At 38.0% G+C, this 22,622-nt stretch overlaps 1 protein-coding gene across 2 annotated transcripts in view; it reads left to right on the top strand.

Moving 5' to 3' along the window:
- Positions 1–22,622, top strand: part of JAG2 (jagged canonical Notch ligand 2) — a 68,092-nt gene that overhangs the window by 25,965 nt on the left and 19,505 nt on the right. Inside the window, exons 3-11 of one of the 2 annotated variants that reach the window (XM_061464161.1) lie at positions 6–60; positions 6,381–6,635; positions 7,653–7,713; positions 18,373–18,503; positions 18,876–18,995; positions 19,930–20,043; positions 20,916–21,029; positions 21,610–21,723; positions 22,278–22,324. In XM_061464161.1, the coding sequence (XP_061320145.1) occupies positions 6–60; positions 6,381–6,635; positions 7,653–7,713; positions 18,373–18,503; positions 18,876–18,995; positions 19,930–20,043; positions 20,916–21,029; positions 21,610–21,723; positions 22,278–22,324 (1,011 nt within the window). The remainder of the gene's footprint in view (positions 1–5; positions 61–6,380; positions 6,636–7,652; positions 7,714–18,372; positions 18,504–18,875; positions 18,996–19,929; positions 20,044–20,915; positions 21,030–21,609; positions 21,724–22,277; positions 22,325–22,622) is intronic. The other variant, XM_061464162.1, reaches the window with a different exon arrangement.

The raw sequence follows: 22,622 nt of genomic DNA, 5'->3' as shown, positions 1-22,622 counted from the left end.
TTCAGAGATCATTCACGTTAATAATAGAAGCATGGGATTGGGACAACGATACAAAAGCTGGTGAGTATTTATATAAAACTTGGGGTTTTCACTTTGTGCTGTAGGTACACAGATTGGAGAGGGGAGAAGTGGTGTGCTGCTGCAATTTGTCTGAATGTACGCCTGCTATCTAAGTGAAGGGCATCTATAAATCGAAGCAGTGAATATTGGGTTAGGAACAGTGAAAAATTACTGATGATAGGAAAAAGAATGGAGAATAGTAAGTCAATATTGTAATACTTTAATAATTAGCTTTAAAAGAAAAATGTTTAAAAATCATGGTAGGCCTTTTTTTTCTTTTTAAGGAAAATTGTGCTGCAGAGCTGCATTTTAAAGTCTTTCTCAGTTTACCTGTAACCATGTTGTGCAATACTTTTCATGATCAGGTAAACAAATAAGCATTCTTGCTTCTGATAAACCATGCTTGATGTTTGTGATGAAAGTAATGGGATAATTCCTGTTTCTCCCCAGGTACTGAAAGTTACCTTGCATTTATAGTCTGAAAATGTAATCCCGGTATCAGAGCAGGGCTACTGATCTGAAGGAAAAGCAAGATTATTGCCTAAATACTTCAAAAATCATGTGAAAGGTGCTGGTTGCCTTATTGTTACAAAAGTAGGACTCCAGCTTGAGCCTACTCCTTAGTACTGGTTTACAAACCTGCTTCAAATAAGGATTTTTGGCTACAAGTTTTAAGTGAATTTCAGGTTTTCATTGTGGTTAATGATGAACTATTTGATCTTGGCTGGGATCAATATAGAGGAAGATAAGTGTTTGGACATTAAGATAGCAAAGATTTATGTCCCATATCATGATCAGTTTCTAATAGGTTCCATTCTCTGCTGCTTCATTCCTGGCCATTCTTACCAAGATGTATCAAGCATAAAAAATTGGTGAAGCTCAACTGATAGTAAGGTGATGTTAGAGTTTCGAGGCCCTTTTCCTTGAAGATTGGGATCAGCCCTGCTTGCATTTTCCTGGCAAACTTTCCTAACTTAAGAGATTCTTCTAACATACTCTATCTCCAATGATAGACAACCTCATGATGAGTTTGTAGTTTTTTCCTGAGCCCTCCTTCTCTTAAAATTAAGCTTTTGTCTTAACAGCTGGTTCAACCTTTTATAATAGGTATGTTTTCGTTAGATCTCTGGTAGTTCATGTTGCTGCTGTTAGTTGGTTCACTGCTACCTTGAATAGCACTTCCCAAATCTGGACATGGTATTCAAAATGAGATCTTGAGTACTAAGCAGAGTCAGCCTGAATTTTTAGTAAGTTTAGATATCCTATGTAGCAGCAGATTGGAGGAGTCCTCTTGAATGTTTTGTTCACAAAGTGCTACATGAAACTAATTCCTTTAAATAGTTTCCATTTTGAGAACAATTTACCCAGGGGTAGATAGTACAGAAAATGTTGGAATATTCATGCCTTAGTTCTAGATGGCAGATCAGCTCATGAAGTGGTGTAGAAAGGAGTGAACATGAGGAGCCTATCCTGTATCCATTTAAGTGGTGAATTTTGGTTTTTAATAAGCTGCTTAATAAATAATGGTCTTGTAAGTTGCTATATTTATGTCTTTTGACCTGCAGAATCCTCTTGCAAGCCTGTAGATATAGAACCCAGGTTTCTATTTAAATACGCTTGATAAGGGGACAGTTGCTTTAGGCTTGTGTTAAGTTTTTCTGTAGTTTTTAGGTTTTTAACGTGCACTGACAAATCTGTTGACTTGCATTGGTGACCCTTTTTTTCCTGAACTTCCGGCCCACAGTATATACAGCATCTTCTGGAGGCCCAGTGGGCCATCTTCTTAATTTACCAGTTTCCATGAACTACAGGAGTCTATACAAGTGTCATGTTACACAGTTTAGCTCGCATGAGAAATTGCTAGTGGAAGGTGAATTTCCCTATAATATAGGCTACCAGAGAGGAGCTGTTAAATTGTATTGCATCTGAAACCTAGAAGGCTGGTAAGCCTGCAATTTGACAGAACGCTAGCTAAACACTTGTCTCTGTTAAATGCTTCTGTAGTCTGTGTACTGATTCCATGATAGAGACCTGTTGCTTTGCCACGCTGCAGTTTAGACTTGTATGTTGGATTTCCTTAATGCTGAAAGGTTTTTTTTTTCCTTCTTCTGCAGTCTTGGCAGGTCAAAACCAGTAGGTTTTGCCTTGTGAATCTGTCAAGATGCAAAGACACTTCCTGTGTATTTCTGCAAGGATTACTGAACTGTCAGACAGGCACAGATCAGTAAAAATTCATGTGTAAAAGCACAGGAAAGGGAATATGACAACTTCTCCAGGAAAAAGACAGCAATATCTGTATCCTGGAGGGGTGAAGAGAGTATCTGTGGAAATCTGAACTCCCTATCATATCCTGAACACTGTGCTGATCTTCGGATCAGGTTACCTGTGTCTTCTGTTGCTACTGTAAGATTAATCAAAGTAAACTGCCAGAGTCTGTTTATAACGTGATTAGTTAGTTCCAAAGTCAGGTTTTGCTTTCCTTTAGTGGGGAGGAGTAAGGCTGAAACTTACATGCAGGTCCTGTGTTCCAGCTTGGACTTTCAAGTGGGTATTTAAGAAAACCCCAAACCAAAACAAAGCCGAACCAAACCAAAACCTACCCTGAATACCCAAACAAAGTAACAAGCAAACACAAAAATCCCCAAATCTGGAAAGAGGAGTTTCCAGTGAACAGCTTGAAGCTTTTAGAACAGTTGCCATTCTTCCCTCCCTCTCTGTCCTAGCATCCTGTGTTCCTTCCTTGTGCTCATTAAAAGCAAGGCAGGGTTGCTCAGAGATCTGTGAAGTACCATCTCAAGAACCAGTCTGTCAGGGCAATGTTTCCCCAGTACTTACCTCAAACTACAAACCAAGAGACTTACAAACCCCAGTTCTTGAACTACTCCTGTGCTTTTCCTCCTCTGTGCTGCAGCACTGACTTGGAAGTAAGCTTGTGGCAGTATAATGTTACCACTTGTTTGCTCTGGGGGAATGTGGGACAGGAAGAGGAAACTGTCTTAAATACAAAGTCACTGTAAAGGGCCTGTTGTGCCATCTGTCACAGCAGTTCATGCTACTTTCTAGGTAAATCATTTGACTAGGTAAACTTCTGGACCCTAGCAGAGGTCTTAGCAATGCATAACCTGGTACTGCCATTATGAAGCAAGCTGGCATCTTCATGTATAAAGTGATCTTCCATTAGATTGTCTACCTCAGGGATGCAGTGGTTTCCTTCCTCCTTTGTCTTAGCCTGTATGAGACTTGTGCAAATACCTGTGCAAAAGCAGTCTGCTTTTCTAGAAAGGCTTGTAGAAAACTTTTTTAGTGATTAAGGAAAATAGGCCTTATTGCTTCTGAGATGCGTGGAGGGGAGCTTTGAGTAGTGTGTGCCAGTAACCAGACAAATTCAGTTATGTAGCTCATTGTCTTTACTGAGACCTAAAAGTAATGGGAGTTCCTAAGATGAATTTTAATGGAAAGCCAGATGCAGGGAGAAAACTTGCTTCATCAAAACAGTTAAATGTGGGAGAGTGGATATCTTCAGAAACACGTTGGCATGGTGGGGGAGGAACCTTGACAAACATGTTCTTCCCTGCAATTACTGATCTCTTTGGAAGATGCAGCTTCTCTTTGGGATCAGTCTTAAATTGAAAGTAAACCAGAATTTTCATTCTAGTACTTAAGAATTTAGTATTAGAAATGAGATGGCTTGGAGCTGATTTCCTGATGCCTTTTGTAGTTCAGGGTAAATTATTTGGCTTGCTTATTTAGGTTGTTAAGCCCTATCTTTACTTGTGTAAGATAGAGGAAAAGCTCTTAAGATTCAAAATCTTTTTCAGAGGAGTTTGTGAAGATAAACTTTGAGTGCTTAAAAAAAAAAAAGGCACTGTTGGGTTATTTTCCCTGTTCTTGACCGCCAGGTATCAAGAGGACTGTTCTGCATAGGTATATTTGCAGTAACTGTAATGCTTGTTCCAGTTGTTTAACTGACTCTGAATTTAGTCTGAAGATGCTTGATAAGATTTTTATTACAAAGGAGTGGTTTATAATCTCAGGCCTGTTATTCAGTCCATCTGATGCACTTTGAGGAAACACTTTTATAGCAGTGGCTGTTGCAGCCATTTTTCATTAGCCTGTGTTGCTTATAGCTGGAAAACAGCTCTAATAATGTGCATTTTCTATTTGTTCAAATTTCTTGACCACTCATGATTCAGCATTTTTTCTTTATAGTTTTTCAGATCAATAGTCATTAGAGAAGAATAAGATTATAAAAGGATGCTGAATCTAATCACAAAGCTTTTAATGGTGACTGGTGGTATAACAGATATCTGGTTCAGTCAAAAATAAAATGCAGGCAGCCTTTCCTAGTTTGCACGTTTCTTGTCCATGTTGCTACTGACCATGTGCTGCTTGATGACAGAGGTCTTCTTGTATAAGAATTAAAGAACAAGGATAGACTTCAGTGTGTCATGTCTAGCCATAAAATGTTTTATGAAGACTAGTCCAGACAAGCATGAGTTGTAGCCTATACATGGCAATAGCACTTTAGTATTAAAGCAGAGATATGCTTTGAGTCTAAATATTTGGAGAAACTGTCAATGCTTAATTAAACCAGCTTTTTTAAAGTTCAGTACTCAGTAATTTTAAGAGAAAGTTGGTTGTTTGGTTTGTTTTTTTTTTTCTTACAGTAGAAGCAAACTTGAGAAAAAGACATTAACAGAATACATTCTAGAGTCTGCTACTTCTGTACCTTTTCTTTTTCTTTAACGTTGGAGTGACTGAAAATTCTAGCTCATCCTTTCACAGTCTGAGGGGGAAGTGCAGCTTTGGTAACAGATGCACAGGATACCCCTATGCCATCAATAACTTTCTAGGTGAGAAACAGTCACTCCTTTGACTTACTTTCTAAACAAATTAGGTTAATGAGTAGTGGAAAGTAAGAAGGTCAAATCTATATACTGAAATTGATACTGCTTACTAAGAGCTTGGCATGTTTTATATTATTAATAATCTGGAGTTTATACTTCATCTCACTACCATTAGTGTTCAAGGGTTTGGTGGTTCTTTTACCATGCATTTTAAAGAATCTCTTAATTAAAGAAAGTGGATGCTGAAACTCCAAGCTGGAAATACTACAGCTATTTCATAAATGGGTATGAAATTCATGTATACCAGTGGAGCTTTCATATCTTTTTCTTGTCCTGAAATAGTGTTTGGAGTTCTAGCTGCAGCTTGCAGTCACCTAGAAAAACTCATGCAGTAGGATGTTACCAGATTTGAGTAGTGAAAGCTTTTGAGGACTTCTGTCCCTGGGGTTACTCACTGTCTACCCTTAATCCTTACTGTGCTTTGCTTATTTTTAACATTTGCTGAAGCAATTGTGTAATTTTGTTGTATAATTTAATTCAGCTGACTATAATGGCATCTCATCTCCTAGTACTGAAGTGTCTGTGCTTCTATACTGAGTAAAATGAATAAAAATACAAAGTAGATATCTATAAATATTAAAATACTGTGGCAGTTCCATAATCTTATGTCCTAGAATCTTCTTGTCTTATGTGATAACACATTTGGTCTCGGTTAATGGAACTTGGCAGTAGCAGTGCCACTGCTTTCTATGAGGGCAAGACAGGCTGCTTATAAGACTGTATTGAGACACTGATCACAATTATGAGTAGTTCCACTGGGGATAAGGGTAAGCAGGATGCAGAGTTGAGAACAGCCCCTTGGCAATCCTGGGTTCGCCTGTATATTTCTTGTCAAAATGACAAATACTAGCTACGCAGTGTTCCATGAAATGCTTATTAAAGATGTTTTGCCTTTAGAGAGAATGATTACATGGAAACAAGCTAATTTATGTATATAATACAGGTCTACCAGAGCATTTACTATTGCATAGTAGTTTTGCAGCAGATATGTTTTGCTTTATTTTTAAAATTAAACTTGCACCAGAGAACTTTAATGTCTCAGTTACAAAGTTGTGCAGATTTTGCAATTTTATAAGGAAAAAAAAGGAGGCAAAAAGAGCTTCAAATCAAGATAAAGCTGCTAGTTGTCAGCATGTGGGTGTGGTATGTTTGGCTGCCTTGAAAAATAAGCTATTTCCTATGGCTTATGTTCCAGGGTTTTTTAATATTTCCTTTGGGACACTTTTTTAAATTGGCCTTCCTGTAATGAACTTTGCAAGGCAAAGGAAAATTCAGTTATACAGTAGATCTTTATCATCTTCATGTTTTCTTTACTAGATTTTCTCTTAATGGTTTGAATGATTTTGATTTGAATATATATGCTCTTGTGTGCTATCAAACTTATAACCTCTTGAATTTACCATTTTCAAAAAGGTGAGGACTTGCTAATAGAACGAGTGGCACATGCTGGCATGATCAACCCAGAAGATCGATGGAAGACACTACAGTTTAATGGTCCTGTTGCCCATTTTGAAGTACAAATAAGAGTGAAGTGTGATGAAAATTACTACAGTGCTCTGTGCAATAAATTCTGTGGCCCTCGAGATGACTTTGTTGGTCACTACACGTGTGATCAAAATGGAAACAAAGCCTGCATGGAAGGTTGGATGGGAGAAGAATGTAAACAAGGTAGTATTGCTAGCTTTATTTCAGATTAGGTTAGCTTTAGTGTGTATATATAATAGGTATAAAGTGTAGATATTTCTGTGGTGTTGGTGCTGTAGCATACTAATTTTAATACATATGGACTTTGTCCTTTGAATGCGAACCTCTGAAAAAAAATCCTCTGCGAAGAGTGGAGCCCAGCACAGGATACAGTATTACTTGTGGCCTGTGCTATGAGGGATACATAGTAAATCTAGTATTCCAAGTAATGAAACGTCTTTTTAACTAATCAACTTTATTCAGAGTTGATGTTACTTTAAAGCAAAATGATGTATTGCCGTCTGTTAATGTAAGATTTTATTTAACAGTTATATCAGTAGTACTATAGACATTCATCCTGTGAAAATTCCCTTGTAGCACTATTTTTGCAAATGAAAAAGTTTTAGTGTAATGTATGCAAAGCTGAAAGCTTTTTGATAGTTCTTAATGTGAACAGAAATTAAGTGTAGTCACCCCTTTTATAATGTACCACTCAATCAAATCTCTCTGCGTTTTGCCTTCAGTCTCAGTAATTATGCTAACATTACTTGACATAGTCTTCTGAGAGACTTTTGGTTTTCTTTTCTGCTTCTTTTCAGTAAAAAGCCTGTTAATGACAGGGGAGACCATTTTTAAGGCTTATGCAAGGTCATGTGTGCTTGGAAGCATGGAAGCTTGGGATTTCTAGAATAATACCGGGTTTAAAAAATAACTGTATTTGAATGTTTCAGTGCTGACAGTCTTGCTGCAAACCTGTTCATTAGCAAGTTTTTCAAAGAGTTATCCTAAGTTATTTCTTTCATAAAGAGCTGCTGTGGGATTGTTTTGTGAAATAGCTAGCTGTAAACAAAAGCTATTTGAATGTGGCAAAAGACAGTCTGCTTTGCATGAACAACAAACAGGATAAATGACAGAAGCTCTAGCTGAACAGTTCCACATTGCTGCTGTACAAATGGGTACCTAACTGCTCAAACTGATGCCTAAATCTGTTTCTGTTTACAGCTGTATGTAAACAAGGATGTAATTTGCTCCATGGGGGTTGCAGTACACCTGGGGAATGCAAGTAAGTCTACGTGCTTGAGTATCTTTTTGAGTGCTGATCTTTCTAGCATTTTCCATGTATGTTGCTAATTTTTAAAAGTCTGCTTAAAATGGAAAAAAATCTATGTGAGAGCATCAATGGAAATTGATCTGAAATAAATTTCATGTAAGAACTGCATATACTTTGTACTGTTTTTCAATCCTATTTTTTACATATAAGACTGAACAGATTTGCTTCATGTAATCCAAAACTATACCTTTATCAAATGACAGTAATATTTTTCCTTCCCCCCTCTTTTGAAAATCCTTAGGAGCTCTGATCTCTATGTACTAATTGTACCCCTCAAATAAAACAGGGAACTTCTTCTTTGGATTGTCATGACTAAGAAATGCTCACACTCCTAGAACACTCAATATATGTGGTTTTTTTCACCAAAATATAGTGAACTTAACTTTTCCAAGAAAAAAAGGGTTGGTTTGTTCGGTTTTTTTTTAGTACTAATAGATACACATTAGCAACCCCAAACTAAACTTTCTAACCCAGGTAAATGGTTTTGGTCCTAAATACAAGAGAACAGTATCTGAAATGTTCCCTTAACTTTTTGGTGAAGACTGCGGTAGCAAGAGTTGGTTGTTTCCTTGTAAAAGTTCAGGCATCCAGTGTAGTAGGACAAGGGGAAGTGAGTGTTATTTTTACACTGGCTGTTGAAGACAAGGGAGAGGTCTGCTTGGAAGTTGGGGGATCCTGTGTAAGTTCTCAATTTTATGGTGGTCAGAGTTGTATGAGTAGATTTGTGAAGTGGCTCCTTCTTAAGTTTTGTTGAATCTGTTTGCTTGGAACAATGTGAAACAGAACTGGCTGCAAGAACCCCTGAGAGCTAACAAATATCATTTGTGGCAAGCCATGATAGTTTAAGGCAATTCTGCCTTCTCCTCCTCCTAGGAACTATGCCAGTCATCACAGAAGTGGTAGAAATAAGATGCAGATCACTTAGCTTTGCTGGGCTTAGAGCTATGCTGGGGTTGAACTGCCAGTTTTGAGTCGTGGTAGGTGACGTACAAACAAGTCTCATCCTGCTGGAAAGCCTGAAGTTTCTGGCAGTGAGGTATACCAGATAACAAAGTCTTAAGTCAGTGCACTTCAGAGATGTTTCTTACTGCCCTGAAACTTTCATCAGATGCTGCTGACTTGTAGATGTGGTGTGTAGCAGCTCTCAAATCTGACTGAAAACTGTAAATTCCAGTATGTGAAGTTCAGCACTTAAGTGCATGTGCAGCTTCACTTCTGCAGAGCTATAAAATCTCCCTTAAAAGATTTTTTTTTCATGGCAGATATTTAAATCACAGCTTCCTTTCTGTGAGAGAGAATATTTCTATTTCATGTTATTTGTGATATTTTCATATCATTAAATATTTTGCGTGTGATTTAAAGTACTGTGTGTTCCTACTGCTGTTGGTGATTATTTTGTTTTAGGTTACAAGTAGAAATTGTGGTTGAGAGTTGTGCCAGTATCATTTCTGTCTGAGTAACAAGTATTCTTTCTCTTGAGCCTTCCAGGAACACATTTTTCTACTTGAGAACCTATTCTGGTACATTTTGGTTCATGTAAAGGTTTCTAGAGTTCAGTAGGTATCAAAGGAGTATCCTAGGAACCTAGGAATATTTGCTTTTCGAATGCAGGGAGCCTTTGAATAAAGGTGGAAAAGCAACATTTATGCAAATACACATGAGTACCCTTGGTGGGGAGGGGCAGCACAAGGGAGGTGAGAGGTGGTGATGCAGTTTCCTTCTTGGCTTTCATTTCTCTGATACCAGCTGTATCTGGGAAAACAGAAGCTGGAGAGGAAGAAGAAGGTTTAAAAAAGGAAATACAAAACATTTAAAGATGGCTGGATCACTGTGGTGCTTTAAGGTATCTGTTAATAGGTAGTCTCATGGGCAAAGCCTATCCCTACAGCATGTCACTTGATACTAGAAGTATCTAGTGTTTTAAGTCCAAGTGCCCCCTTCTAACCTGCCCTGTTAAATTAAGCTCACAAAAAAAAATCCCCTCCATCGAGTCTATTGGAGTCTGAGCAGAAATCTTGCTATTTTGTTGGATGGATTCTCTCATCTGAAAGAAGATACCTTGGAAGGAAGAGGGAACAATATTTCGGATGGCTTGTATGCTATTGGCATTGTTTCTTACTGCCCATCTGCTTCAGTGATAGATCTGTGGTCAACAGGTTGAAGGAAATGAGTAGCCTTTCTATGGCTACTCTGTTTGCAGTATTGCAGAAAGTTCTTAGCTTCCTCTTTAAATGTGATTTGGTAGTTTGAGCTTGTTCACACAGATATCTTTAACCGGTATTCTGCAATAGTTATGAGGGTAAATTAGTAATGTGCTTTTAACACAAATGGATAATACTTTCTGTAGAAAAATGATGCTGAACTAAAAATAAGCAAGGCTTACAGACGTGACCTTTATCTTCAGCAGTACAAAGGAAGCTGTTACTTAAAACAAACTGCTATGTTTGGTGCTATTGAATTATAATCTAGATTCCTTCATCCTGGTTTTTGGACAGTTGCCACTGTCATTTAACAGGTGAAAACAATGTCTTTTTTTTAATTCAGAAAGAAAATGAAAATGTGAGAAAAACATGTGTGTGTGATGTATGGAAATCTGCTGGTGCCAATAGCTACTTGATTGCCAAAATCTGCAGTGGCATTTATAAATAGAAAAGTTGGAAAGTGGTTTCAATCTTCAACTTGCATGAGCATGCAGGTAACTTGAGCAATGGCTCTGAGGCTTCAGCCTAACTAATAGGAAAGATCTACCCTCCATACTTTGATGTTCCAGTGTAATTTGGAACTCTTGGATTAAATGTTGTACCAAAACAATCTTAAAAATAGCTAAATGACTGCAGACTGTTAATAAAGAATATGCCATTAGCTATAACTGTACAGCATCTGTTAGGCAAGTTCATGTAACTATTGTTTTGAGGAAGTTATGGTATTGTAAAGTTTGCCCTTCCTTTTGTTGAGCTTTCATCAAAGAAATGGAAAATAAGTTGGGGATGACCTGATGTAGGTAATGATTTTGTGGTGTGGCTGGGTCTGGGTGATAGGTTTGTGTAATTATGGAGGCGGTTCAGCAAAAGTAGAAACTTACTGATTAATGAGCAGAAATACATCCTTGAGGAAAGCAAAAGCAAGGTGGCTGAATCTTGCAAAGACTGGAAATTTCTATACTCTTTAAATAGTTGCTTGGGGTTGGTTTTTTTTTTTTAGGTTTTTTTTTTGGGGGGGGGGTGGTTTGTTTTGTTTTGTTGTTTTTTAATGTGAAACCCAACCAACCTTAATCTACATCTAGACAAGTGTAATCTTTTTTTAACCTACAATGGCAGACCAAATGGTGTTGTTTGAATTCACCAGCCCAAAGTAGTGGAAGGATTGTCAAAGAAACAACATTGCCAAGCCATGATAATTGGTGCTTATTGTATGTTATTGGTGCTTATTGTATGTTATTGCATCATCTGAAGTACTTTGTTAAATTGCATTAAACTGTCTAGAGAAGATTGAAGTTTGATCTAATGGCTTATACCTGGCTTAGGCTCAATCACCTTAAGAAATTATCAGAGTTGAATATAGAGAAACCACAAGTAGCAGTCTCCTTCCTCAATTAAAACTGCTGACTTGAGCATGTTTGGTACCATGCATGAACATCAGTAGGCTTAAAGACTTAATCTTTCTCTTCCTTGTGATCCAGAATGGTATGGGTTTGGCAGAAGTCCACATATGCCTCATATCTGGCCTACATTGTCATATTCCTGCCAGGATGATGGTATTTTCAGAAGCCTTTCTACTTTTCTTGTTGCCCTTGAATGGTTAAATTCCTCTTCCAAAGCAAAAATTAGAAAAAAAAAAGGAGTCAAATCCCTAATACTACTCAGCTTGCGTTCAGCTTCTGGAGCTGCAGTAGGACCCGTGTTATGTCCTGGAAAATGCAAGTCTTCACACAACTGTAGTAAAAACATTTCTTTAGAATGTGTAGAGTAGCTGAAATGAACTAGAAATGCAGTCATTCATGGTACTCTAATGTGAAATTGTGCAAGCATACATTTTTAAAAAACGTTTGAAGTAAATGAATTTGTGCTTTTGAACTCTTACTCTAGAACTACTTTTGAGCTATGTGACAAAATTTTGATATTTACAAGATTGGTGATCTTGTTTTTGTTTTTTTTTATTTTATCACATCTTAGGTTTGTCCTGTTGAAACAGGTTTTTCAAGCTTCCTGTCTAGTTCTATGCCTTTTGTAGTCCTGTATTCCACTTCAGCCCTGCTTGCGAGGCTGATTTGTGTCCAGCAGTGCCTGCAGATGACGTAGGCCTCTCCTAAGGGGTTTTGCTCCCTTAATCTGTCACTACGAGGGCCAGAACCTCAGCTATAAATCAGTACTTACTTTATGAAGATGCAGGAACAAAAGCTTGAGTTGCAAACATGTGGTAGGACAAAGGGGAACAGTTTTAAACTGAAAAAGGGTGGATCTAGATCAGACACTAGGAAGAAGTTCTTTACTGTGAGGATGGTGAGGCACTGGCACAGGTTGCCCAGAAAAGTTGTGACTGCCTCATCCCTGGAAACATTCAAGGCCAGGCTGGAGCAACCTGGTCTAATGGAAGGTGTCGCTGCCCATGGCAGGGTGGTTGGAACTGAATGATCTTTAAGGTCCCTTCCAACCCTAATCTGTGATTCTGTGAGCTACAACTGCCTGGACTGTTGGGGTTGTTCTAGATATCCTTTGTTAAACATTATAGACCTGCATAGTCTTTCTGTCCTTTTCAGTAGGAGGCCTACCAATATCACTGTTTTATTTCTGTCTTCATGACATGGGAAACTCTGCCTAAACTAACAACAACAAAAAACTGAATACTTGTAAACTTACTCTTGGGTACAAGGAGATCTGATGCTTTTGAAAGATTGTACAAGACTAACAGAAGTGTTTAGAGATTGATAAAGGAAGGAAATACAATGTCTGCTTTTAAAACTGAGAGAAAGCAAGAGATGAAGAACTTCATACCAGCTAGATATCAGCCAGTTCTGAACAATATGGCTTCCTTCCCCAACTGTTGCAGAATGGGATTATGAGAAATCTCATAAACTGCTCTAAACAATAAACTAGGAAGATTTGAGTAGTGTGCTAGTTGCTGTGGCATCTCACCATTTAAATTTCTGCAATCCTGGACTAGCTTTGATCCCTAAGGAGCACAGGTCTATTGTCTGGCCGTACAGGAATGCCCTTCATACTAGTACCTGGACATCTTCTCTTCTCTTTGCAAGATGCTGTATCACAGCTTTAAGTTTCAAAGAACTTGTAAAATTATTTCAGTTGCTATGTGTCACATCATGTAAGTTCTCCTTGTTATCATAACCAGTATCCTTTTATTACCATTTTTTATATCCTAGTCTTAAGCCTTCTGGGATTGTTGGCAAGTATTTTGCAAATAGACATACTAAGTTAGACAAAGCATCCCATGTTTTGTTTCTTTATTGGTCAAGGAACTGAGGCACGCTTCCTTGGATGCACTCACTTCCTTGGAGGGTTAGTGGGTAAGAAGGCACAGAATATACCCTAAAGGTGTATGCCTCTTCCAGAAGAGTGTGTGAGCATACAGGAAGTAAAAACATGTAATGCTTTAACTTGTGTTGACAATAGTAGGCAGTGCAGACAAATTAGAACAGTAGATCAAAGCAGTGTTGAGAAGCCAATGGCCATACTAAAAACACTTTTTTTCTTAATTTTAAAGTAGCTTTAGTCTGTTCTTGTGGACTGAATGCCTGTTTGCAGCTGGAACACATTAGGTGTGCTTCTGGCATACATTGTCTTACATTACCTTAGTTTAACCTAAAAGGCATCTAATTCTTTTGTTCCAGAACAGCTCTGTGTTGTGAACCAACACAACAACAGGAATTATAAGGCAGTTCACTTAAAAAGTATGCTTCTAGTGTGAACCAATGCAAATGTAGGCATACCCTTAGAGTCACTTACTGCAAGTTAACTGAACGTTTCCTCCTATATTCCGGCTGAACAATTTTGAACCATCTCTATCAACTCCTTCACAAAACTCTAAAGTATTGGAATGAGAATGTTACCTTTCTTATAGCTTCCTTTATTAGAGGAGAAAAAAGTTTGTAGGGAAAGGTTTTTGTATTTTGAGCTAACAAGAATGGTGGTGGTGAGAAATAAAAATGGCAGGCTTTCAGGTAACTAAATTATTGCAGTTCATTAATGAGCATCTTTTCCTTCCCTAGTCAAAAAACTATCATGCCTGTTTCAAAGGTAGAAAAGTGGTGCAAGCGCCTCTGTGATGTCTTAGTGAATGAGTACCATACTAGCTATAACACTGAATCCAGATGCTAAGAATTGTAAGATCTAACAGCTAGGCCATATTGCTGCCTGCTATGCAACAATCTCTTAAAAGATTAAACAGACTTTTTTATAGTTATTTTAAGTAAATAACTAATATAAAGCTATTGTTCTGGCCTATGCAACACCATCCTGTTCACGTCATTAGAAAATGTAGTGGTTTTCCATGTAAGAGGGTTATTTCTCCCCCACCCCTTAATGATGCATTTTGCTTCTGCTCTTAATGTCACTGTTTTGCTTCATTTTTCCTGTGTTGAGTGTTTTGGCCACAGTTTCCACTTGAAATATGAGTGGGAGAAGCTCCCTCTAAAAAGCCTGCCTAAAAAATTATGTATAAATATGTCATGAGGACCTTTGCTTTGGCGTTTGTACGATGTGCAGTGTACCAGTATGTAGAACCTTTGGTAATTAAAGGCTTATATTACACTGCTTACATCCTCTCTGGGATTTTTTTATTTTAATTTATTTTTAGGTCCCTTACTCTGACCTAGACTTCAGAATTAGTTGTTGGGTTGGGTTTTGGTTTTGGTTTTTTTTTGGTTTTTTTTCCATTTCCTTCCTTTCCTTATGTGTGTTTGTGCATTAAGTGCTGACAAAGCTCTGCAGCAAGGCATACGACAGTTTGTTTAGGTATCTTCTCGTTCTAGTGTATTATGAGCCTTTTTGTAAGGTTAACCAGAGTAGATTAGTGATTGGATGAGACCTGGAGTATGAAGTTACTTATCTAATCTCTCTGCACAGAAAGTTTTGGACTTTTAAATAACCAGAAGGGATTGAATGGGGAGAATAAACCATTTGTGAAGATAGATAGTATGAAACATACAGGTTGGTTGACCATTGAGAACACTCTAACTTTTTGCTATGTAACAGACATCTTCCTTCTGGATAAGGAGGAGTTGATCACGTGAAATGCTTGAGGGATCATGGTTTACAAACCATCAGGATCTGGGTATGTTTCTTCTCCTTTCCATATCACTTGTGTAAGTACTATTGTAGGATTTCCCATTAAATCCTGGAGTTTGGAAAGAACCTCCAGGATCATCTTGTCCCACCTCTGGTCCAGTGAGACCAGATTACTCAGGGTCTTATTCTTGCAAATGGTGAGTCTGTTTACATACAGTATTTTTCCAGCACAGTTGCAGTTTCTCTGATCTCAATACTGAAATATTATCTAGAAGCTTTTCTAAGGTTAACTCCTACCACCTCCCCTTTTTCCAGTCTTGTACGTAAATTCTGATTTTCTGTTGCCATTAGTGTCTCACCTAAGGAAAATGGAGGCTGTGAAGTGTGCCTGTAGAATTACCAGGATCTTCTTGGCAAGTTCTTGGTTTCAAGATAACTAGCAATTGTTCTTCTGTTCCTATTGCACCCTCTCTGTGTTAATCCTGACCTGAAGGGATGCTTTGGACTGAGAGCAGATGCCTGTGCTTCAGCCTTCCATCAGGAAGTAGCTAAACTGTAACAATCTATTTATGGTAGCCTCTTTTGTACTGCTAATAACCCAGCAAGGGCTAAGATTAAGCCATCTCTGATTTTGTTTTGTGTGTGTTTGGTTGTAAAGACAAGTTAATGCTGATGAAGTCAGTAGAGGGGAAGGACAAAGGAAGTAGAATCTTGATTCCAATAAGTTTTCTTTGTCCATTGAACAATGGGAATCCTTATGAATTCTGTACATTTGGCTTTCTAACTTAGTCAGATGTGAAAAATTTAGGATTGCAGAAACTTCCAACAAATTATTCTCAACTGAGGGTAGGGAGGCAGGGAAGAAGTAATATTAGCCCGCTGTTTATTGCACTAGCTGTTCCCTTTTGGCTTTTACATAAGTGGTTGTTACTTGAAAAGAAATTCTAGTTTGGTTTTCTTGATGTTGCTTTTGTCTCTGTGCCCTTTGGGTTTCTCATAGTGGATCATTGACCTTTTCTCATCCTTGTGTCTTGATATCTCTCTCATAAATGACTGTGCCCATCTCTGAATTTATTGAACTTTATTGATCACATCTTGCTATAGGGGTGAGTTGAGATCTGTGTAAACATTATCTTTTTTAGAAGGAAGTGGAATTAAAGCTGCTCTAGCACCTGCTAATGTAGGATGCAACCAGACTTCCTGTTCAAGAGGAAATCCTAATTTACTCTTCCTTGTAAACTGAAGGCTGATCAGCTTACCACATAGTAACCTTTTGACTTGTAAACACTGTGTTCCTTTTGGACTGCTTTTAGCCTCTAGAAATTATTTCCCTCAGGCATATTGGTAACTTCAACAATAAACTTTGTGTTGAATGTCATGAAAAAGCAGCAAAGCTTTTCTGCTAAACTAATTTTAATTCAGTCAAGCATACCTACAAACTCAAGTAGGTGCTTAAGATGCCTGCAAGTTCTAAGAAGGTGGCTGTATTTTTCTTTGCACTCTTAATCACCACTGCAGTGATTAAGAGTTAAAGAAACTTGTTGTCCATTGGGTATGGAAAACAAACCAAGTTATTGTGATTATTTGTTTTGTGATGCAGTCTTTCAGCCCTTGAAAATGCTTGTTATATGTGGGTGGGGAGTTGGCCCTGGCTAGGATATTGTGGTGAATCACTGGCAGTACTGCCAGGTTTGGCATGGATGGAGATTTGGGTTGGGGCCAGTAAAGTGAGTTAAAGTGTTTTTTTTTTTTATTGTTTATTACCAGCCCCGAAAAGATTTTTCTGTCCTTGAGGAGGAAGAGATCAAATTTAGCAGGAGCAGTATTTGTTTCCTCTTACTGCTAATACAGCAAAAGAAAGCTGCTTCTGAAATACGGATATTCTCCAGGCTTCTGACAGCTTTGCTTAGATGAGCGATCGGAGGCCTCTGGACTAGGTATGCAGCTGAGGCTTGTCTTAGAGATCCCACAACTGTGAGGTTTTGAAGAACAGATACTGGGACTAAGAACTCAAAGGAGTTCTAGAACTTTATGTATATGAAAATAAAGATTGCCTTGCAAAGATCTGCATGTTAGACTCCTTCTGTCTATGCAAATAGTAGAAATTTAAATAATATGCTGCCACCATAACCTGCTCTATTGCTTCAGGGATTGATGCAACTTGCTGAAAGGGTGGAAGTGTATTGATTCTCAGGGAACCAAGATTCCTTGTTTATACTTTTCCTTGTCTTCTCTTACTACACCCCAAAGAGTTAAGAAATTATTTTCTGTTCTTTTATGGTTTTTAAAGCATGTTGATAATAGAGTAATGGTGTTAAACCGAAAAGAAGTAGTTTACCTTCTAAGGCTTTTTTTCCCCCTAGGCGTTTAGGCTCTACTGGCATGCATGTGCCTGGTTCCCATTCAGTGTGGTTTTTATGCATCTCTTTGTTGCTACTATGGCTCTTATGTTGTTTGTAAGAAATACTATTTAAACAACAGGCATAAGAGGTTTTTGTTGGCCCAGTACAGCAAGCTTACTGTCTCTTTTTTTTTATTAAAATGTGTATGAAATGTACATTAAGGAAAAAAAGCATCTGTCCATTTTATTTTTCGCCCCCCCCCCCCCCCCCCGTGTTCAGACTTTATCGCCTTTCCTGTAGCATAAGCAGGTACTTTATTACCAGAATTATCTTACAGGTAACACAAAGATGCTGATCCCTGAAAAAATCTTGTATCAAAATTTCAACTGTTTAAAACAAATGACTTATTGATGGATTTTGTTTCTGTTCTCCTCCTTTCTCTAAAAAGCACTTTATTTTTTACCATGTCACTAGAGAATGCTGAGGGTATAAGAATAAATCTGTAAAAAAGATTCTCTTGACAAACTACATCCTGAGTAAATTGACAAGATGGCTGTGTTTCTGGCTACCCTGGTCTTTCAAAACTAGCACTCTAGAGGAAGGTAGCTAACATCTTGAAATCTTCGCAGACGTTAAAAAACTAATGCTTAATGCAGTGAGCCAGCGGTCTTCTTTTGAAAAGTTATTTCAACTTCTTCATATCAATCACAATTCTTGTCCTACTATGAGATGATTATATGAAGATGGGACTTGTTGTACAAGAATATGTACAGTTCTCATACCGCATAGTACTTGCTGTTGCTTGTTGCCATGGTATGTAGTGCGGTTGAGCAAAATGAGTTCCAATAAGGGTGTTCAACAGGACTAGTATGTTCCTTCTAAACAGGAGAAATAAAGTTTTGTTATCTATTGCACATTGAGTGGTTGACCTTGTTCTTGAGAACGGTAAGTGTAGTGTTCCAAATACATGTAATGCTGATAATTAAGCATCATGTTGCTAACTTTTAACATGTGAACTTACATCTTAGGTGCCATTATGGTTGGCAAGGACAGTTCTGTGATGAGTGTGTCCGCTACCCAGGCTGTGCTCATGGGAGCTGTAATGAACCATGGCAGTGTAACTGTGAAACCAACTGGGGTGGCCTGCTCTGTAACAAAGGTACTTAACATTACAGGAAAAATAAGTAAAGTTGCATGATTAACTGATAACTCATTAACCATTTTTTTCTGCTAGTGTGCAGCTGAGTATTTCTGTGCCTAATTCTTTTATGGCAGATGATGCTTAAACATTGTAAGTGTAAGAAGTTTAAGACAAAAGGCTTAGAATTGTCCTGACTCTTCAACTCATGTAGTTGGCCCTTGCTTATCCTTCCCTGTTCTGTGTCTAGTCCGCAGGTGACAGGCTAGCTCATGGAATATGGGGATGATGTGGGTGAATGATGTTCGAGCCAGAAAGGCATCTGTTTGACTAGGAATTAAAATGGTGAGATTTGTGTTCCCTGTTGATTGATTGGCACTTTTCTCTGTCCAGATCTAAATTACTGTGGGAATCATCATCCCTGCCTGAATGGTGGAACCTGTATGAATACTGAACCGGACGAGTATCGCTGTGCTTGCCCAGATGGCTACTCTGGAAAGAACTGTGAAATTGGTAAGTTTTGGGTATTGTGTGTATCTTCAGAAATCTGAAACTGTTTCAGGCATGGCTACATCGTAGTTGGCCAGATGGTATTTTATGATCATTGCTACCCATGTGTTTGGTTTTGTTTTTTTTTTGTTTGAGGTTTTTTTTGTTTTTTGTTTTGTTTTGGGTTTCATTTGTTTTTTTAGAGTAGAGGAGCTGTTTTCTTCTCAAAAGCCAGCTTGGTTTCCAAGAAGGGAAATGAAAAGTGATAGCAACAATTAGAAAGCATTACCTAGTAAGTACTCTCCTAGTAAGGGATTGTTTTCTTGTTTCCCAAAGCTTCCTTACCTTCTGAGTGAGAAAATATCAAAAGTGACAGCATGCAACTTGTCCTGCTCAACCTGGTTGCTTAGTGCAGTTTCTGCAAGTGTTACAGCCCTACATGGGGTGACAACAAGCAGTGCTGCCTATAATTGCAAGCTCTGTTCTTTGTTGTTTCCAAGGAACAGTATTAGAATGAAGCTAAACAGACCTTTGATACTTTGAACTGCTACTACCGTTCAGACCTCTGCACTTGGCATGTCTGTTTTGTCTCACAGAGCTGGGGGTGGGAGAGCAAAGTGCTGGAGGACTCTGGAGCTGGAAGTGCACAGCTGGAAGCAGTAGGTTAATGGGGAACTTCTCTAGTTCCTGGGATATTGAGGTAGTGGCCTGTCTTTAAGCTTTCTAGTCAACAGATAGGAAGGATGATATGCACCTTCAGTAAAATCGTGCTTTGGTCTCCTACTAGGAATCTTGCTCTCTGTAGGTAGGAGAGGGAGGCTCCAAGCTTCTGTACGGGCACCTCTCTACTGCTCGTGCTCTTGGTCATTTTTAATCAGAACACAGTTTATAACTGTAAGTTCTCCTTAACTGTTACTGGAAGAGCAATTAGGAAGAATTTATTTTCCTCTCTTTCCAGCGGAGCATGCTTGTGTATCTAATCCCTGCGCTAATGGTGGAATTTGTCATGAAATTTCATCAGGCTTCAAGTGTCACTGCCCATCGGGGTGGAGTGGACCAACATGTGCTATTGGTGGGTATGCGTCTTCTGATGACTGACCCGTTTGGTTGGAAGGGCTGATACAGCTTAATTGATAATATCGTGCTCTCTTGGTAACGGATTTGATGGTAGTCTTTTACCTTAGTTTTCTAATGGCTATGGTTTGGGGTACTCTGAAAAGATTAAAGGTACTACTGTGCAGCCCGCAGTATCCATTTGATGGAGTTGAGGTCTACAGGTTATCAAAAGCACAGCTGGACCATAGCCAAAGAAATGCCCTGTTGCCAAAGTATGTAGGACAATTTCCGACTCTTTAGTTAAAGCAAAATCCAGAATGGATTTATTTTAAGAAATAGAGAATCATAGGATGGTTTGGGTTGGAAGGGACCTTAAAGATCATCTTGTGTAGATGTGAAAGTTCTCCCCTTCTGAAAGTAATAGAAGAGTAGATTACTCAAATATATAAGTGCCTGATTTGGAAGATGGGGAAATAGTAGAAATGTATTGTGGTTATTTGTTTGCATTTTGCCTGTGATTTGGAGCGCAGGGGTTTTATCCATTTTTCAACAGCAATTATGCTAAAAAACCCCCTAAATACTGGCTACTGTGTCATGATCTAGTAACATGACTGTCAATGAGCGTGTTCATCACTGGCAGATTAACTGAATCTTCTTGCTGCTTGCAGATAAGGGAAAAAGGAACTTTGAATTTTTCAAACTCAAAGATATGAAAAAAGCCCAAGTAAAATTTAGGTTAGGAATGTTAGTCTTTTCCTAAGTTTGTGCATTCTTCCCCTTAATCTCAAAATAACTTAAAACCCAAACAAAAACCTCCACACAATAAGAAACAAGCAGGTTAAGCCGAGTTTTAAACCATGTAATGGAAGGCACACTTTGACTTTCCAGATATTGATGAATGTGCATCTAACCCTTGTGCTCAAGGAGGGACCTGTATTGATGGTGTTAATGCATTTGAGTGTATATGTCCACAACAGTGGATTGGAGCAACATGTCAGCTTGGTAAGTAATTGCCTTCTAAAGTTTTGAAGACAACTGAAGATAATTCCTAAATAATTATTACTAAATAATTAATAACTCTGGAAGCATTTCTGACTTTTTTTCACTGAAAAAAAAAATGGAAGATGTGCTTTGCTACTGGTATTGTAGCTCTGCATTAGTAGATTGAAAAGCCAGAAGTTTCAAGTGAACCTGTAACTGTTTAAGCCCCAACTTAAGCTTACTTACAATAATTTTTCTAGAATGCCTGATAACTTTCCTGTTTCAAAATACTACATTGGTGATGGTAGCTCCTGCTTCATGGTGGCAAAACAGTGACTATAAGCTTATGGAGGCAAGGAAGGGATTTGCCCTGACTAACATAATACCTTTTTGAGGTTTGGCCAAAGGAAAAGTAAAACAACATGCATGTGCTACTACAGACAAGTATGCATTAAAACTCTCTGGTATGTAAATGGTTTTATTGCCCTACCTATGTATAATATGAGCTTCTGATGCTTGGACTGCATGGGAACTTTGCTTGGTGCTGTGGTAATCTGTTTCTGGGTTTGTTCTTTATTCTCTTCTTTATCTTCTTTCACAGATGCTAATGAGTGTGAAGGGAAACCCTGTGTTAATGCTTATTCTTGCAAAAATCTCATTGGTGGATATTACTGTGACTGCATTCCAGGATGGACAGGAGTAAATTGTCATATCAGTTAGTATTTTTTTAGTATATATGTTGACCATAGGGTGCCTAATTATTTACAAAAGGGTATTATGATGAACATAGCACACATACTTATACAAGAGAAAAATACCTGTTGGCAGGGTTTTGTTTTTTTTTAACTTCCAGCAATGTAAATTAAAAATACTGTTTGAAAATTTATTTGGAAGTGCATTTGGTATGAATTTAAATATGCACACACATAACTATTAATATTAATATCTCCCTACTCACCCTTGATTCTGAAAGGTGTCATATACTGATTCAATTTAAAATACTTTTTAGTTAAAATGCTAGATATGAAATTAGCTGATAGCACTTAATTAGATTTCTGTTAGTGTAATAGAAATGTCATATGGAAAATGTATCTTTGTATTATTTTTTTTTAATAAGAAATCTAAGACATCAAGTATCCTTGCTTTCCTTTGAAACAACTAGAAAAATCCTTCCTGAAAATCATTTGTTCCCCATTTTTATGCTAGAGATGTACTTTACAGCTTAGTGTTCCAGTGTGAATTCTAATGCCTTGCATGTTTTATCCATAGATATTAATGACTGTCATGGACAATGTCAACATGGAGGGACTTGTAAGGTAACTTTTGTTTATTTCATGCCATGTTGAAAATTAATCTTGTTCTAGTTATGAAATCTATAGTTTGGAACTGCAGGTTGGTTAAATAAGGCTTAATATAAAAGTATAGTGCTCTAGCAGCCTTCCAGTATCTGAGGGGCCTGTAAGGATGCTGGGGAGGGACTCTTCTTTACGGACTATAGTGATAGGACATGCGGTAACAGGTAAAAACAGGGGAAGTTTAGATTGGAACTGTTGGAACAAGCCCAGAGGAGGGCCATGAGGATGATCAGGGGACTGGAGCACCTTCTGTATGAAG

The sequence above is a fragment of the Pezoporus flaviventris genome, unplaced genomic scaffold (genome assembly GCF_033815535.1).
Source record: "Pezoporus flaviventris isolate CSIRO_AGI_PZ_B2104156 unplaced genomic scaffold, CSIRO_AGI_Pfla_v1 ptg000036l, whole genome shotgun sequence".
NCBI classification, from domain to species: domain Eukaryota; kingdom Metazoa; phylum Chordata; class Aves; order Psittaciformes; family Psittacidae; genus Pezoporus; species Pezoporus flaviventris.
Note: the sequence above shows the minus strand (reverse complement) of the source record. Positions and strands in the feature narration are given on the sequence as shown.